The sequence below is a fragment of the Buteo buteo genome, chromosome 19, assembly GCF_964188355.1.
Source record: "Buteo buteo chromosome 19, bButBut1.hap1.1, whole genome shotgun sequence".
NCBI classification, from domain to species: domain Eukaryota; kingdom Metazoa; phylum Chordata; class Aves; order Accipitriformes; family Accipitridae; genus Buteo; species Buteo buteo.
The window spans coordinates 23,649,929-23,668,186 of record NC_134189.1 but is presented as its reverse complement, the minus strand read 5'-3'; the positions used below and the strand labels follow the sequence as shown (position 1 = coordinate 23,668,186).

The following is an 18,258-nucleotide window of genomic DNA, read 5'->3' as shown; positions in this document are numbered from 1 at the left end:
CCTTGAGATTGTACTTCAGTGGCTTTAGAGAAACAAAACACAAAGCCAGCCAACGAGAAAAATCTGGAGCATACACTATGGGAATCTGCCTTGTCAAGGGACCAAGGCTGTGTCAGATGCCAGGGGACAGAGTTATGTCAGCAGACAGGCTGATAGAAGAAAGCCCAGCTGGCTCCAGGGTAGAGCCCAGCCTGTTTGCATCAAAGTACCACTGCCAGCGTATCACCAGTGTGACAGTCATCCTTTGCCACCCTGTATGAAGATGACAGTAAAAGTGTTACAGCAGTAACATTTTAGGAATATAATTAAGAACTGCTTTTGTTCACACACAACAAGGAAAGGAAGAATGGCAACACCCTTCCTAACACGCTGACAGTCATCTTTTCTATTCCTTGGAATTCCTTTCAGATATGGCATTGGCACAGGAGTTATTTCCTGCTTTATACTAAAGCCCCAGTGATTTAACACTTTACATATTATGCAAGTTCAACTCCATGCTATGCATCCAACAGTATGATTAATAAGCATAGTAAAATCTCCTCTTCCCCATAAACATACAATACACCTTACTCTTTATTAAGTATCAAATTGTCTCCAACATAAATTACATCCAAATTATGTAAGTTTCAAGAAAGTCAGATATTTTATGTACAATATTTGTCTTGAGTCAGATATACCTTTATCATTTTAACCTATAACAAAAAGCAAACCTACATCAGTACCAAATAAAGCATTAAAAAGGTAACAAATATATAACTTTTTAGAAATGCTTTCAGAACGCTAAAGTTAATGACAAAGATTTTATAGTGCAGCAGTCTTGGGTTTTTAGCTCTCAGACCATTTCTCTGTTTCTGCGGATAGCACAGCAGAGAACCATACTGAATATCATGCCGAAAATCTGTAAAGAAAACAAACGCATTACAAATCAGGAGACCAAAGCACATTCTTTTATCTACATGGGCACAAGCATAGCTGCTCTTCCCAGCCCAGATGCCATTTTAACGCTTCATTCTGCAGTTCCTGTCCCTGCCCCTCCCTTTCACCTCCAAATTTCAGTCCATTCTCATGAATCCCCTTCACCCTCAATACTTAAAAAACAGAAATAGATCAGCTATAAACCACTGCTGTATCTCCTAAGAAATCATTGGTCATCCCAGCATATTTGCATCCATGTCATATTTTCCTCCAGAGAAGTCGAACAAAAAAGGGAAAATTTTTTTACTAGCACTGTTATTTCAGTTCTTAAGCAGTCTTTAATTGTTACAAAGGAAACAAAAGCAAGGATCCCCAAGAGATATTAGGATTAATAAGTGTGCTGGCAACATGACCAATACATCTTTGCCCTGTCTATACATGCACTACTGATACAACTTCACCACTGCTAAAACTACAAGGAGGCAGATCCTAATCCAAAGCAGAAGCAGGGAGGTCCAGGACACTCCACCCTCTGCGCTGCCTCAGGGCCCTGCAGCACACACCCTGGTCCTGCCACTACTTGTCATTAGCGGAATGGGCTTGTAGACTCCCATGCCAGGCACTGTTCAACAGACTTCTGCTGTAAGTATCCTTTGGCCATACAACTACCCTCTAAGTAATCTGGAAACTCACCATTATTACAGCAATGCCAAGGCCAACTGCTCCAATCACATTCAATTTTGAATTGAAGACATCATCAATGGCAGCAGGGCACGACTGAAAAGAAACAAACTGTTCATTAGTGCTGCATACATACAAAAGGTTTGTTTCTCCTTGTTTGTCTGAGCTCAAGTCTGCTGACTGATGCTACACCTTTGACCAAGCCTGCTTGCACTAGAGATGAAGACTTATCTTTTGAAAGCTGCTTTGAACTGGCCTTTATTTTCACATCTTTAGAGAGAGCCAGGGATGTTGGCTCCACCACAAAAGTTGGAGGAGAAGTTTACATCTACTCTTCAAGTATCTAAACCTCTTAACTGCACCTTGGCTACAGCAGTTGATCAGGTAGATCAGGACCAACAGCAGTCGTACCAGACTTGTTACTAAGGGCTGTCAGCATTTAAGCTGCTGTATTGCTCAGCCCTTCTCAAAATACATTTGAAACTGCTCTTGATATTTCCAATTCCTATTGTAATTTTGCAGACACCTTATGAACACACAGTACATGGGAACGGCAGGATTCTGTGAGCTGCATGCATACATGCTAGGCTATGGGTAGATTCACAGAGGTGCCAGTCTGAAGCTCCCAGGACAACGAATTACCATTGTAACTGAGAAAAGAGTTAAGTAGGGTCCTTTCCCCAGCAAGGACACATGGTAGCCAAGAAAAAGAACAAGGAAGTTTTACAGAAGGACAAATCTTCAGGAGCCTGGTAGCTGGCCAAAATCTCATCTCAACTCCTGTCCTTATTCCAGCAGCAGACTACAGTGAACTGCTGAAAACTACTTTTTTCTTTAGTTGTTCCTTCTCCAGTCCAGAAGGAAAGACTGAATTGAGGATTAAAGGGATATACTGACAAGAATTAACCAGTTAAATCAAAATATCAATACAGACTTGCTTATAGGCACACAGATCAGCCACATCATTACATCCCTCTAATCTCAGTCTTATCTACTGTTTTTCTACAGTTGGGACTAGGCCATAAACACATCACACATGAAGTCAACAGATGAAACTAAAACACATTTAGAATAAAAGCAAACAATAAAACCTGCATGCCATCTCAGGTACTCCCATATAGTCTAACTCATAGCAGATTGTATGGATGGGACTAAAGACACAGTCTAAATACACATTGAAACATCTCATGTGGTCAGATACTTGCAGACACAAAATCATCTGTAGTGAAAGGAAAAGCATAAGTAATGTGAAAAAACTCAAGTCATTAACTGAATTCCTGCATTGCAAGAACCTTAGTTACTGTGGGAAGACCCATATTGAGGTCTTGGACCATGAAGCAAGAGCATAAGACAGTTGTAAGAAAGAGGAAAAGGGGTAGTTCAGAAGTACACAAGATGTCTCTCCTGTATCTGTGGCATACAGGCACCTTTGCAGCAGTATTTCAACAGGGGAATCCAATTCAGAGAACTGGCTTCACAGTGACATACTCACCTAAACAGGCCATCAATGCATTATCCCCCTCTCATTTCCTTGCTAAAACTTCAGACCTGCTCCCACCCTGTGCTCTACTTCTCCCTAACCAAGAGGGGAGGCAACAACTCCTGTGCTGCATTTTTTTAGGCGAAGTTTTGGCCTTATGCTGTCCACCACGCCAGTGAGTCTAGTGACACACAGACCACATGTTTCCTGTGCAAGTTCAGATTTCCTGCTGACCCTGCTTGTTCTTTCCACAGTATGTTGATTTTCCACAGCCAGACTGATAATAGAGATAGGTTGCTAAGTGTCACATGGTAATTTCCCATAGACTGGAATGGTCAGAAACATGTTTCTCATTCTACTCATTGGGCAGAGCTGTTGCTAAATTAAGTCATGCTTTACCATTACAGTAAACGACTCCGCTCCAGTCTTCTTTGGACAGGTGTCCATGAATGGCTGCTCAAGAAATCCTGTAAGACCACAGCAGTCTAGCTACAAGAGAAAACAGGAGAAAGAGGCAGGTTAAGTAATCCTTATTTTGGTCTGTATTTATTTGGTAAAAAGGAAAAATAGATTACATTAGGTTTTATTACAGACCTTATGCAAACTTACTTAGAAGTCCTGCCAATGTAACTGCTATAAACCTGATTTTAAAAAGCCTTTATTGCATTAAAGGACAAGATTCTGAAAGGAGGAGCTAGATCTCATTAAGTCTACACACATTAATTTTGGTGACAGCTTGTACAGACACAAAGAGGAACTCCTCATAGACATGCAGGTGTGCAGACTATGGTGCCTCTAGATCAATACCACAGGTCTACAGTTTCCCAGGTTACTTCCAAGTTTGTTCAGGAAAACAAGAACTAGTTCTATGCATTTCAGAGGTTCAGAGGGACAAAAAGGCATACTGAATTCACTGATACTATACAAAAAGATCTTCTCTGCAATTTGTTACTAATGCTCCTTTGGTTTCTTCTCGTTAGTAAGGTAACTACACTTGTACAGGGGACTGGATGACATGAGGAACAGTGTGAACAAGCTGCATTACTGTCCGGTTTAATTATAACCATGTACTTACAGCTAACTGAAATGCTTTCAGTGTCTCTCGGGCAGCTGGTTGAGATCTCTTTGTATAGGTTTCCTTGTAGAAGTCCTTTAACTCTTCAATAACCTACAAGATAGCAAAGAGTTGTGGTGTATTACTGTCTTACCTAAATATCAATTATGGAGAACTAGTTTTGAGCTAGGCATTAAAAATTCTGCAACCTATGATACCCATCCCTTTGACATGTAGAAATAGAGGGTGGAAACAGAGGGTGGACAGCATTTCTCACCCAAACAGGTGAGCCTAACTGGTACACTCACCTTAAAAGCCACACCTAAACAGATAAGATTCAGTTCTCCCTTCCAAAGCTCTGAGCTTCTAGGAGGAGTGAGAACACGAAGTCTTTGCCCACTGGTTACACAAAAATATTCCCTATTAATTTCTGTACCCCAGAAGCTGCTATATTCCCCTGCTGTATAATACAAGCAGAAAAGCAACCCTGATCACCAAGCACCTTATTTTGAAATAAGACAGAATCTTGACTGCTTCTGAGAGGACAGCCCAGGTCAGTCATGGTTTAGATGCAGACACATTCAGCCCATAGCTGACCCAGCTCATATACAGAAGTGGTAAACTTCACTGATGGTCTGCTTCACTTCACAGCTCAGCCAGGAGGGTATCTCTAGCATGCAACAGCATCTTGGATTCTGGTTTCTCTGCTACAGTCTCATTTTTAAATATTATTTTTTTGTATTGTTTTGTTCTAATGCATCTTCTTCCTCTCCCCCAAACTCCCTGGGTAATCAGGATTTGACTGGTACTGCTATAGATTTCAGTAGACTGCTAACTTTCTGTGGGCACTGTCATAGAATCACAGAATGGTTTGGGTCAGAAGGGACTTTTAAAGGTCATCTAGTCCAGCCCCTCTGCCATAGGCAGGGACACCTTCCACTAGACCAGGCTGCTCAAAGCCCCATCCGACCTGGCCTTGGACACTGCCAGGGATGGGGCAGCCACAACTTCTCTGGGCAACCTGTTCCAGTGCCTCACCAACCTGCCAACTTTTAAGAGCAACCTACCTGTTCTTTATTTGCAAATCCCCAGATAGCAGCAGCAATTTCAAGGGCAAAAATCACAAAAAGGAAGAGGAAGAACTAGAAAAGAAAGACCACATCATTAGTTAAGACCATAGCACCACAAAACAGCTTCACACATACATACTGCAAGCTTTTCCAGTCCCCAGCACCCAGCCTTGTGGGAACTGTCACTCAACCAGACTCCAGTTGGAGGTCTGAAACACTGGTAAGACTAGGAAAGAGGACACACTGCACTGCGTCAGCACTTCTTCCCAGGAGCGTCAGAAAGCCTGGCAGTGTTTTCCAAGCAGAAGTCCTCCTTTTTGATCAGTGTTAATTAAAACCAATCATCTGTTAACTCAAACTTTGAAGTTGCCCAGGTCACCCAGACACATCACAACAGCTGACACCACTTCTTTTCTCTGGTTTGTCACTCCTATTGCTTTAGGAGTCATTACTTAACACCCAGCTTGCCTCCAACTCCCAGAGAGCTAATGGTCACTTTGTTTTATTTCTATTTTATGCGATACACAAGTGTCATCTCAGCATTTAATTGACTACCAGGTCCAAAACACCACTACCATTTAAAGGCACTTTAAAAAGGGATGTTCAGAATTACAACAAAGGGCTAGAAGCATTATTTTGCAAGAAATACACAAAATTAACTTCGTCCATGACACAGAAGGGGAATTGTTCTTTCACTAGCTATAGTAGTAGTCTTTTATTAACTAAGTCTTCTGGTTATTTGGCTGAGTAGTTCCACAAGTGTACAGATGTGCATGAACCCAGTAAGCTCTACTGGCCCCTCCAGTCTGAAAACAATGAGGCTGCTCTCCAATAATTGGCTTGCAGAGCAGTTGTCAACTAGAAGAGCTCATCCTGTGATTATAAACAGTAGAGGCTTGTTGTTTCAAGGATCAAATACCACAGTTCTAGTCCCAAAGATTAAAGATTGCACAGCCTTCAGAGTTCAGGACAAACTGTTTATTAAACAGCATTACTCTTATCAACATTTTAGTTCTGTGTTCACACATGCTCCCAGTCTTGATACTTCAATGTCTGAATGTCCCTAACGCCTGAAGTCACCCTATATTCAAATACAACAGCACATTTGGATTCAGGGCCAGAAGTGAATGCTACAATGTTAGATGTAGCTTCATGTAGGTGACCATGATTTTTAAACATTGTGGATCCAAAACAATCAGCATCTGCTGCCCTTGAACTGCACAGCAATATTTTCTTTCCTTTCTCATTGTGCTGCTAAAAATTGAGAAGCTACTCTGAACACTTACCAGGCCAAGCATACATTGAGATTCCTGCAATGCACCACAGCATCCCAAGAAACCAACCAGCATCATAAGTGCACCAGCTCCAATAAGGATGTAAACTCCTAGGGAGGAGAAAAATGGAGACATGTATACAGGCTAGTTGAGACCTCAGCAGCAAGGTATAAAATTAGTTGCTCCAGAAATAGCATTTGTAGCTTTTGCCAAGGTTTAAGTTTCTTTACTGAGGTCTTCCAAGCAAATAAAGGGCTGTGCTTAATTTTCAAAGCAAACACATCAAGACTTGTGGGGGAATGCATTAATAAATAAAAACTTCAATTTACAACAATTAACATGTCCCCTACTGCAGTTTCACAAGTTTCAGAAAATGGGCAGGATAAAGCCATCTCAAACTGTAAGACACATGTTAAAACTGGCTCAGAGCCACAGTTATCAACTTATCTTCAGATGAAGAGTGCTGCAGTTAGAGACAGCTGGAACTAGTGATTTATCAACATCTGAGAATTCTTGAAGCATGCTACCTCTAGGAGAATGGGTATTAAAAGGCATCATAATAATCTGTCATAAGGCTTTAAATGCTTTCCTACCCTGCTTTTCCATCAGGAAACACTGAATTATTTCATCAGTCATGGAGGTACAAGTCTACACTTCAGCTGTCTAACTTGACAGCCTCTCTAACCACAAGAAACTCTGCATTTTCTGCTTTTGCAAAAGCAGATACTTCTTCAAACTACATCAAGTAGCTGAGCCTGTAGACCATTCTGCCCAGAATTTAGGTAGCAAGTGTGCTGGAGCATAGAGAGCAAAGATTTCTGCACTAAAAGACTCCATTTATGCCCAATCCTTTCCTCCTAAGCTTGGGAACTGCCAGCCTAAGCATTACAGCTGCTAGCTGGTGAGAGCAAGATGTAGCAAGCAAAACAACTCCCAAAGGATGGCAAGAAAGTATTAGTGGGGTGGTGAAACACAAGACAAAGAATCAGCACAAAGCATGTAGAATTAGTATGACATTTCTATCAATGTAAACAAAAATTGGGTCTCTCTGGCCCTCAGAGGACAAATCAATACTATTTAAAGAAAGCCATATGTGAGCATTTGCAAATGATATTTTCTAAATGCAAACTGGTAAAATTAGCTGCCAAAATAAACATCTGCTTGATTAAGCACATGTAAGTGATTGAGCCTGACATTTCTTATCAGCAGGAAATTCTGGCACCAATTTTTTTTTTACCCCAGTTTAAACTTCTTGCATTTAAAAAAAACTCCATCAGAAAAGCTTTTGAGGTAGCTTGCTTTGTTACTAGGTGCAAATTGACAGATTCTTTCAGTTTCCTATTGGAAACTGCAGTCAATAACCACTCCCAGAAAAATATGTTAAAACAGTAATTCCTGTTAAACTTTAAAACTCAGTTTAACCTACAGAGACTTCAAGTAGGTTTCACTGGCTGAATGCAGCCAGTAGATTAAGTATCACATCATAAAACTTTTATGCTTTAGGAGGTAAAAGAGTTGTTTTAGACTACCCAGAATAAGACTTGTTAAATATTCAGCTCAATGGCTAAGTTTAGATTTCTGTTCCCTTTCCAAGGTCCAGTTAAAAGCATCTGGAAATCTTCCTGGCAGCTGCAAGAACCACCCAGTTTGCTACCTTGCCAGCATATCAAGGGTGAAATGCCAACTTTCTCACAGAAGAGCCATCTACATGCCTGTGGCCTCTTCATGGAGTCACACAAGCATTTCAATATTCCCAACTACGGTCTCTAACAAGCCCAACTCCCCATTCCTAACAGTACTCCCTGTAGGCACAGGCTACCCTGGTACTATAAGGCTGCAATAGAAGCTGCACCACCCAGTATACCCCACACCATCTTTACTGACCCTTTAGACACCAGTTTGGGTGTTCTGACAGGTTGAGTAGCTCACCACAGGAGCCAGTTTTCCTGGCAAGAGAAAGGCCAACCTAACCATGCTGTGGATGGCTGAGTGATGCCTAGCAAATCCACATGCTACCGGGATGTGAAATAGGTATGCATAAGGATTGTCCAAATCAAAGATGACAGACACCTATGTAAGAAAGGTACATATTTGAATTTGCTTTCTTCAATTGTTAGAGGTCTTCAAATACAGCTACTGGGTTTCAAAAAGCATTTGAGCACCTACAAGTGACCACAACCAAAGAAGCACATGTTCCTCTGCCCAACCTTAAAAGTGACTGTAGAGATCAAAACCAGCCAGATAGGATAAAGTCCTGTTCAGTTAGGAACTCCTACAACATTAGAATAACAAGCTGAAAACACATGTGTTTGTCCCTTAATTGGTAATCTTGCAAAACAGAATAGATCAAGGAATAACTTCCACCTGGCCTAACTACAGCTACATTGATCTAGGTCACATGTAATAGTTGCTCATATAGACCAAGATATTTGTGTATCCTTTCCATTATGTTCAGTATAAATTAGCATACACAGGGCTGTAAGAGTTAGACAGCAGTACATAGCCTTCTTCTGAGAGATGAGGCAATAGACTTGGGGTTTTGGGGTAGCTTAGGTTGGTCACTTTGGAGGAAAATAATTAGTTATTGATGTCACCTGTGACTACTCATTTAGTTGAGTGAAACTTTGCTGACTTATATTGTGAGAAGCATCAGGAAGAGACACCCTCTGTGTCTACCAAGAGTCCTCCCTGGTATGCTTACAAACAAAATGCTTACCAGCAGCACCCAAAAAGCAACTGCAGGGTTTAAGCTGGGAAAAAGGTAAAGTGATATGTAATGCATAAAGAGCCAAGTAACAGCTAGCATGACACTGCTGCTGTCTGCGTGAGAGCTCAAAGCAGAGGCTGGCCCCCTGCACCAGCCAGGGGAAGCTGCTCTGTCCCACCAAGGCTGTTTAGGGCAGTTTTGTCTTTAGCCTCTTTGTCTTAGCCTGAGGAAGACAAAGGTTTCTAAGCTGTCTGGAAATCAGGGTGCAAAAGTGTGATCTGTCTCCCTGAGCCATCTCCTTGCTTACCTGTATAAAACGTTGTGTTGTTTGATTCCAGTTCAAAGATGCTTTTGGTCTGTGAATCAAACCGAAGCCATAGTCCAATTGCAAGAACTGCTGTCCCTGCAAGCTGTAAGGACAAATAAGTCTTGTTAAATAATGGCAATTAATACATTCACCCTTGCATTAGTAGCATCAGAAGTAAACACAGGATACAGCTGTTATTTAAAGACATGGTGACAAAGAACCAGCATAAAAGGATGGGGATACCAAAACAAGAACAAACTTAGTTCCTGACATGAAGCATCTCATTGACAGATGCGTTTGCATGTTAAACTACAATGCCACACAAGAACAATGCCGTTCTTGTTCTTTACTGAAAATACCCAAGGTTTACCAAAGTGCCAAGTGTCAGTATTTCCACTGACCCCTCCACCCATTGTTTTATTCTGGGTGACCACAATGACATTGCATGGCTTAGCGATCTTAAATCTTCACACTGAAGGACTAGTGTATCACAAGAAAAAGTGCCTTGTAAGGCCAGCTAAAAGTTTTAGCATATTAAACAGACTGGTAAGAGTTCAGTGTACCACAGTACAAAGTTTAGAAAGAGTGCTCTTTCTTGCAAAACAGGATAAAACCAATCCAGTGAAGTTACTGCACTGACAAGAGGAAAACACAGGCTACTGAAACAGCAACACAGCTGTGTGCTGATCTGGAACAATGCTATCAAGTTATAGATAAAAATATTTAGTTTTATTTTATTATCACCTCCATCTGTGTGCCTCAGGTTCCTCTTAACATTGGTGCCAGTGTTTGCAGAAAGTCATTGTGTGTATAAATTAGCTTCTGGGTAAAACATCTGGCAGAAGGCATCAGAGAAGTGTTGCAAGAGGGAGTTGCACTCTGGAATGGCAAACACTAACAGTTTGCCTTGAACAGACTGAATCCTCCCCACTTTAAAAAGAAAAAACTGGAGTCATCTTGCATGCAAAAAAGAAACCAGGACAAACTAGAAAGCTGCGGAGTGTGCTTCTCAACTCTTCCTTCTCTCCTTTGAAGACCATTTAACTATCAAAAAAAGCTCTACAAAAGTGAGATGAGGACAGAAATACCACACATAGCAGCAGACATTAAAAATTTAATCTCAAGAGTGAGCAATAAGCTTAGAAAGTCTGGAGCTTTGGTTAGGCAAAGCATGCATGAAAAGAAAAAACCACAAAGCCTTATCTCTGATAAGAAGTTCTTTCTAGAAGGGAACAACATTCTTGATTCACCACCAAGAAACTGGAAAGTGTTTACTAATGTCAATTTTCAGTCATAATACAGAAGGCATTCCCACAGAAGGCACCTATGGGTATACTCCTTACTTCCACACGAAGCCAAACTTCCCCAGCCCCACGGTCTCCCCATGGGGAGCCCAAGAGCCCTTTCTCCCCACTATGGGAGCATTTGCATCGAAAGGCAGGCACAGCTTTGCTGCCCATGGTTGACTTCTCCAGCCTCCTAAGCTTGCTCTTCCAGAAAAAAAACCCAAACAAACCAGGGAATGCTTTGAAGATTCACACAGGACAAAGAGGATGGACCTAAGCAAAGGTTTAAGGGAATGTATATCCCTTGCAGCTTCTCAGCAGAAAGCATCCCAACTGAAGGGCTAAAAGGCTCAGGTATCAGTGAAGAAAAGCAAGAGGCCAGCCATGCCAGAAGAACCAGCATTTCTTGTATGGCAGGCACCTGACTCCCAAGGCTGCCTCAAAGAGGAGCTGCAGGGTTTTAGCTGGGAAAAAGATGAAGTGATACACAATGCAGAGAAAGCCAAACCCAAACAGAGGTTTCCAGACCTACGCAAGAGTCACTTTGTTGGTGTCAGGGGTGCGTAGGCACAGGCTTACTCACAAAGCACACAGCGAGAACAAAGCCTGCACATACCTGCAGCTTTCCTTGTTAGGGCTATGCTGACAAAATGATTTTAAGTTATGCTGAAGAACCGTGGTAGTACACAGTATGTCACAGCAGCATTATTATTTCAATTTACTGTGCCACAGCAGCACCCCGGGGAAGGGAGAGGTGCAGGAGAGGGACTGGCAGAGAGAAGGGTTGCTGGTCCACCTGTGCTCACTGCTACAGCCTCACTTGAAAAAAAGCCTTTGCAATCTCATCTCACTTCAGGTCAAAAGCCAGGAGGGCTTAGCGATGGAAAACTCTCACACTGCTTCTAGCCTACAGTTAAGTCACCCAGTATTTAATAATACTGTCTGAGACTCACTTTCCTGGGTCAGTCTTCAGCTTTTATAGGCATCCAGATCTGCAGCATTAGGAGAAGAAACCTACAGCCTCCGCTTCTTTTGCTAGCGCTCATGAATTGCAAAGCCACAAGCCTGAGCACACCCAGCTGCCTGCTATGTCAGTGGTTTGACAAGCCTCAGTGTTGGAGCAGAGGGCTCCGGGGCAGCGCTGCAAATGGAGCAGGGCACAGCAAAGGACTGTCAGAACTAAAACCCAGAGCTGATCCCCCAGCAGACCTTTAAGGCCGAAGTATTCAAACTGTGAAGAAACTCCAAGTCGTAAGATTATCTACATGGTTGTAGCACAAGTCCAAACAAAGCAGAAGGCTCAGTTAATGATCTCTTCAGAAACAAACTGGTTGGTTAACATTAGGGAGAGCTGACATACCTAATATGGTTCCTTTCCCAAAAGGAAACTTAACTCTGGGTGGTGGGGGCAAGGGTTAAGTGGTACATTTTCTCCTTGGGAAGGCAGTTGTCCTGTGAAAAAGATGATCACAAGGAGGCAAGAGACTTGTGGGATCACAGAACGGTGATAATATCTAATGCCAGGGAACTGCTCCACATCACTAAAAAACAGTAGGATTAAATAGACAGTTCTCTCCATGGTGGACTAGGGAAAAAATGCAGCTTGCTCTTCTGAAGCTTCCCTCTTTTCAGTCTTAATACCCCTCAGCTCTTGCTCACTGACTCTTTCAGTACAGTCAGGCCCTACCCACTACTGGGCCAGCTGTGATCCTACAGACCTCTAACACACTTCCCTCATCTGTTTTCAGGCTGAAGAATCCCAGTCCACCCACAGTTCCTGGTAGCAGAAACCCTCCTCTTCCTTTCTCAAACATTACCAAAGCTCCACTCTGTTCCTCTCAAGGTAGGGAGAAGACTGGAGCAGCCCACAGCACTGCAGGATACCAGCACACCATGGATTTCTGCAGTGGCATCATCTTTCCTCTTCTCTAGCTCCTTTGCTTCTGAAGCCAGTTTTCCTCTGGTGTTGCTGAGCCATTGCAGACCCTTTTCTCCCAAGACCTCATTGCTCTGTGGCAGCAGCTGCCCCTGAACCAACTAGTTCGTAACTCCAGGCTGCCTCCTGCTCCTGCCTCCCACACGCATTACTCCATGCCTACCTTTGGCGAGTGTCACCCTCTGCTTTGTCACACAGCCTGCTATGCCAGCATGCACCTATCTTTGTTGCTCTGAGTAATGGATGCTGCTCAAGCACTGAAGTGTTACCTCACTGACTTTTCCAGGTTAGGTGGGACTGTACTGACCACCACGCAGTTTGCTCCTGCACACCAGCTCTGCCAGTTCTCTCCCCTACAAGAGAGTTCCACCTCAGCTCAGCCCTGCCTCCGCTCAGTCAGCAATTCCATCCCCACCAGGGTCTTACTCCAGGACTGCTGCATTTCCCTAAGAGCCCTGAGATTTCCAGCAGACATCAAACAAGTGAACTAACATCAACCAGCCCTTGCTCTCTCCAAGATTCAGGCTTTTAAAGGCTTAAAGTTAACAGCTTCATCAAGCCCAACTTCCCCTTGCAGTAGCCATTCTCTCTCCTCCAATGTCACATCTCCATGCGTACACCAACTTTTTATTTTTAAAGAATCTTCTCCTCTGCCTATTCCAGAGGCACCATGTATGCCACTCTACATCCCCTTGAATAATGTAAACCAAAAAACCTAGCCTCAAATTGACCACATTCCGGCCCTCCGGCATTGAGGCAGGTGGCGAGCAGCAGGTTTTCCCTAATCACAACACATTTATAGTTCTGAAGTAACTGTTGCATGACCCTGAAAAGCTGTTAATCAGCATGTACTGTTGCTGTTTCACCACCTTTTCATGGGGAGGTCAGTTCAAGGCTGTGAGGGATTCAGAGTCAAAGACGAGTTACAGCACAGAACTTCCCCAAGGTCTTCCCCAAGCACCCCCACTCAGTAAGAGAAACTCCCACAGAACATCACTCTCATCACACTCTTACACCTGGACCCATTACTGTCTGTAAGAGCTCCCCAGTCCTAATGTGTCTGAAGAGGGACTACATTACTTGGGTTTGCTTCTGGAAGTTATTCCTAAAGCTTTCCTTTGGCTAGCCTTATTATATTTGTACATTTGACTCACCAGCATTTATGAACCTTTATCTTCTTCCTTTGGCCACAGCTTCAACTTTCTGGGATTTTCCTAATTTTTGTTTTAATAGCCTCCTATACCAAGCTGTTTCACTCTTTCTCCTTCCTCTCACCCTTGCTCAAGTCTCTGATGGAGGCAAATGTATGCCACCTAACATGCAATCTACAAATACCCACAGGTTTACTGCAGACCATTTAATTCCTCACCTGTCCTTTTGAGGCAACTTATTTTAAAAAGGGGGTACTGTGTAAGCTCAATCACAGTTTCAAAGGACCTTTTAGATTTAGTGCATCTCCTGGAGCAAGAGAAGCTAACTACATCATTGTCACCATTCACGAGTAGCACTTGGGCAATAGGACCCCACACCCACGGACTACCCAGAAGCAAGCAAAGGCTTATTCCTCCCCTTGAGGGGGGTTCCCAAAGCCAAGACCTGGTCACTGGTTGTGCCTTCAATTTTAGGATCAGAATTGCACTCCAGCAGAACACTTCTTCTCAATTTACTTCCATTATTTAATAGACTTTTCACATCTCCAATACCATAAGAAACATTAAAGCTGCCTTTCTTATTAGGGTTGTTTCTTATTAGGGTTGTTCCTGCCCTCTAGTGCTGCCTGCCTCAAGACACTTTTCTGATTGAGGCCTAACAGTCTAAAATAGCCCTAAATATTGCTACTTTATTCCTCCATAGAGGACACGAGGATCACTAACACCACACTTGAAACTCCCTTTTGATAGGGGAGTGCCCTTTTGGTATGGCAGAGATCCACACTGTGAGCCCTGAGCACCAAAAGCTACCCAGGCTTGTCTACACACACTTATCTCTGGCTTAACAGGTCAAGCCTGCATCAGCACTTCCTAGGCACCCAAAGGTGCAAGTAAAGCTGCTGAGCTTTATTACCATGACACCCCTGAGCAACAGATACCTCCTGAGCTAAATGCTCCCTATTCTCAGCCCTGGGTCCCAGAGAGGCAAGTGGTGATGCTCACATGAAGAGAGTCTTTGAGGCAATGCCTTTGCCACAACAAGCATTCTTGGGCTATAAAATAGTTTGCAGAAAGTCTGTAGCTTAAAAAAAGATACAAAGCAAACTATAAATATTTAGCACCTCACCAACCCAGAGGTTTCAGCCACTGTGTTGTTAGGCTTTTTTACCAGCTATAACCCTCCAAATCTGACCCCCCTGCTCATACTCCTGGTGAGTCTCAGGTGGCAACACATGCTTTCCTGAGCCCTTGTGAAGTTTCTCTTCACAACTTCCCTCAGCTGCAGCCCAGTTCCATTTTCTCACTTTGCTGAAACCCATTTTTGAGAGTATTTTATCCATTAGTGTTGCATCTTCCAGTCATCCCACGCACAACACTGTAACTGACTCCAGAAGCGGTTTCTTTCCACAGCTCTGACTTAATTCCTCCACAACAGAGGGGGAAAAGGAGTCACAGGCGCATTTCTCTGCTGTAGCAGATAGCCAAGAGAAAGCTTTTTTTTTTTGAGCTGCACACTTCACAACTACACATCAGGCATGCAGACAGTTGTACTGTGTTTCCTGTATACTTCTCCCCAAGGCAGACGATGCCAAATTCAGATGTCCACGCCCCGAGTGCTTGAGAAGCAGCCATAATCTCTCAGTTAAGCCAAGATTCCTGACGCTGCCTGGCAAACAAGATAGTCATGCCAGAAACCGCGCTGGAGATGCCATTTCCACTCGTGATGGTGGTGCACTCCTACAGATTAAACTATTTGAGGATTTTTCTTGACGAGACACTGCCCAGAAGATCCGAGGCAGAAACCACAAACGAGACGCGACGATCACGACCACAAACGTTAGCTTGAAGAGTCAGCTCACCGCCTCCTGTTGTGGCTTTCACACTGCAAAAAACCTACCAAGAAGTACAACCCGCCAAAGAGAGTTTCTGAGCCAGCTGTAGGTACTGCTGGCGGGGCAGGGGGAACTACCTTCACACCTCACATACCCCACACACGTTAACGGGCAGGACACGCAGTCTGCCTTAGGCGAACCCCAATCCTACTAAAAAAAAATAATAAAAATAATAAACGAGCGAGCCGGCTGTACGCCTTATTCAGGCGCCTCCCGCCGAGTTCAGGACGGGCAGCGCACTTCGTGCCGCAACAGGTAACCGGGGAGGGGGGGAATGGGGGGGGGGGGCAGGGCCTGTCCTGCCGGGGGGCTGTGGGAAAAAGTAAGGAAACCGACAAACCCCAAACGAAACAGCGACGACAGAAAACCCGAACAAAGCCACAAAAACAATAAAGCCACCGCTCCCGGCGCTTCGCCGCCCGCCCCCCCGCTCTCCCGGGCAGCCCCGCCGCGGGTCCCTCACCCAGAAGATGAAGTTGAAGCCGAAGAGCAGGTACTTGATGCACTTGGTGCCTCCTTTGACGGGCATGGCGGCGGCGGGAGGACGGCGGCAGCGACGGCGGCGGCGAGGACACCTCCGCCCGGCGCCGCTCCTTAAATCCGGCTTCCCCCCCCTACCCCCCCGCCCCGTCTCTGCCGGGCTCTCCCCTCGCCCGGCCTCCTCCCCGCCCCCGGGGGCCGCGCCCCGCACCGGCCGCCCAATGGCCGGTTCCCGCCGCCGCCCCGCACCTGCTGCCGCCCCGGTGAGCCCGGGGTGTGAGGGCGGTGTGGGGTGGGGGGGTGTGTGTGTGAGGGGGATGGGGGGGGTGTGTGTGAGGGGGGTGTGTGAGGGGGATGTGTGAGGGGGTATGTGTGTGTGAGGGGGTATGTGTGTGTGGGGGGGTATGTGTGTGTGTGGGGGGGGGTGTGAGGGGGGTGTGGGGGGGGTGTGAGGGGGTATGTGTGTGTGAGGGGGTATGTGTGTGTGGGGGGGGTGTGTGGGGGGGTGTGTGTGTGAGGGGGTATGTGTGTGTGAGGGGATATCTGTGTGTGAGGGGGGTGTGTGTAGGTGTGTGTGTAGGTGTGTGTGTGAGGGATGTGTGTGTGTGAGGGGGTGTGTGTGGGGGTGTGTGTGTGAGGGGGTATGTGTGTGTGTGAGGGGAGGTGTGTGTGAGGGGAGTGTGTGTGTGAGGGGGTATGTGTGTGTGAGGGGATACCTGTGTGTGAGGGGGGTGTGTGTAGGTGTGTGTGTAGGTGTGTGTGTGAGGGATGTGTGTGTGTGAGGGGGTGTGTGTCGGGGTGTCTGTGGGAGGGGGTATGTGTGTGTGTGTGGGGGTGTGTGTGTGAGGGGGGTGTGGGGGGGGGTGTGAGGGGGTATGTGTGTGTGTGGGGGGGTGTGTGGGGGTGTGTGTGTGAGGGGGTATGTGTGTGTGAGGGGGGTGTGTGTGTAGGTGTGTGTGTGAGGGATGTGTGAGGGGGTATGTGGGTGTGAGGGTGTGTGTGTAAGGGATGTGTGTGTGTGAGGGGGTATGTGTGTGTGTGAGGGGTGTGGGGGGGTGTGAGGGGGTATGTGTGTGTGAGGGTGTGTGTGGGGGGCTGAGGGGGTATGTGTGTGTGAGGGTGTGTGTGGGGGGGGGTGTGAGGGGGTATGTGTGTGTGTGAGGGGTGTGGGGGGCTGAGGGGGTATGTGTGTGTGAGGGTGTGTGTGGGGGGGGGTGTGAGGGGGTATGTGTGTGTGAGGGGGTATGTGTGTGTGTGTGAGGGGAGTGTGTGTGTGAGGGGAGTGTGTGTGCAAGGGGTATGTGCGTGCAGGGGGTATGTGTGTGCGAGGGGGGTATGTGTGTGCGAGGGGTATGTGTGTGTGAGGGGGTATGTGTGTGTGTGGGGGTGGGTGTCTTCCACCCACGGCCCCACGCGTCCCGGGCACGGGAATTGCCTTGGGTTGTGGGGGTGTTGCGTTCCCCCCGCTCAGCTGCCGTGGTCCGGGGGAAATAATTTCATGCTGGAACAGGGTAATGGGCAAACACCACCACCCCCCACCCACCCAACCCCCCAAAACAACAGCAAAAAGATCGCAGCTGCGTGCGGGCCAACGCTTCGCCCGCTCTTGCATAGATTTAGCTTAACTTAAATGTGTCAGTCTAGCTTAAATCTGGAGAAAAGGAGGCTGAGGGGAGACTTTACTGCTCTCTACAACTGCCTGAGAGGAGGTTGCCGTGAGGTGGGTGCTGGTCTCTTCTCCCAAGTAACAAGTGATAGGACAAGAGGAAATGGCCTCAAGTTGCACCGGGGGAGTTTTAGATTGGATATTAGGAAAAATTTCTTCACCGAAAGGGTTGTCGGGCATTGGAACAGGCTGCCCAGGGCAGTGGTGGAGTCACCACCATCCCCAGAGGTGTTCAAAAAACACCTAGACGAGGCACTTCAGGACATGGTTTAGTGGGCATGGTGGTGTTGGGTTGGACTCAATGATCCTAAAGGTCTTTTCCAACCTAAACGATTCTATGATTCTATGAAATGGGTCTT

The 18,258-nt window shown here is 45.5% G+C and overlaps 1 protein-coding gene across 1 annotated transcript; it reads right to left on the bottom strand.

Moving 5' to 3' along the window:
- Positions 1-555: 555 nt before the first annotated feature.
- CD9 (CD9 molecule) lies at positions 556-16,412 on the bottom strand. Its single transcript, XM_075051675.1, has 8 exons — positions 16,217-16,412; positions 9,489-9,591; positions 6,487-6,584; positions 5,198-5,272; positions 4,152-4,244; positions 3,476-3,565; positions 1,609-1,692; positions 556-898 (listed from the first exon to the last, which is right to left on the bottom strand). Exons 1-8 carry the CDS (start codon positions 16,280-16,282, stop codon positions 833-835), a joined length of 675 nt encoding a protein of 224 aa, XP_074907776.1. The 5' UTR covers positions 16,283-16,412; the 3' UTR covers positions 556-832.
- Between the last annotated feature and the right edge of the window lie 1,846 nt (positions 16,413-18,258).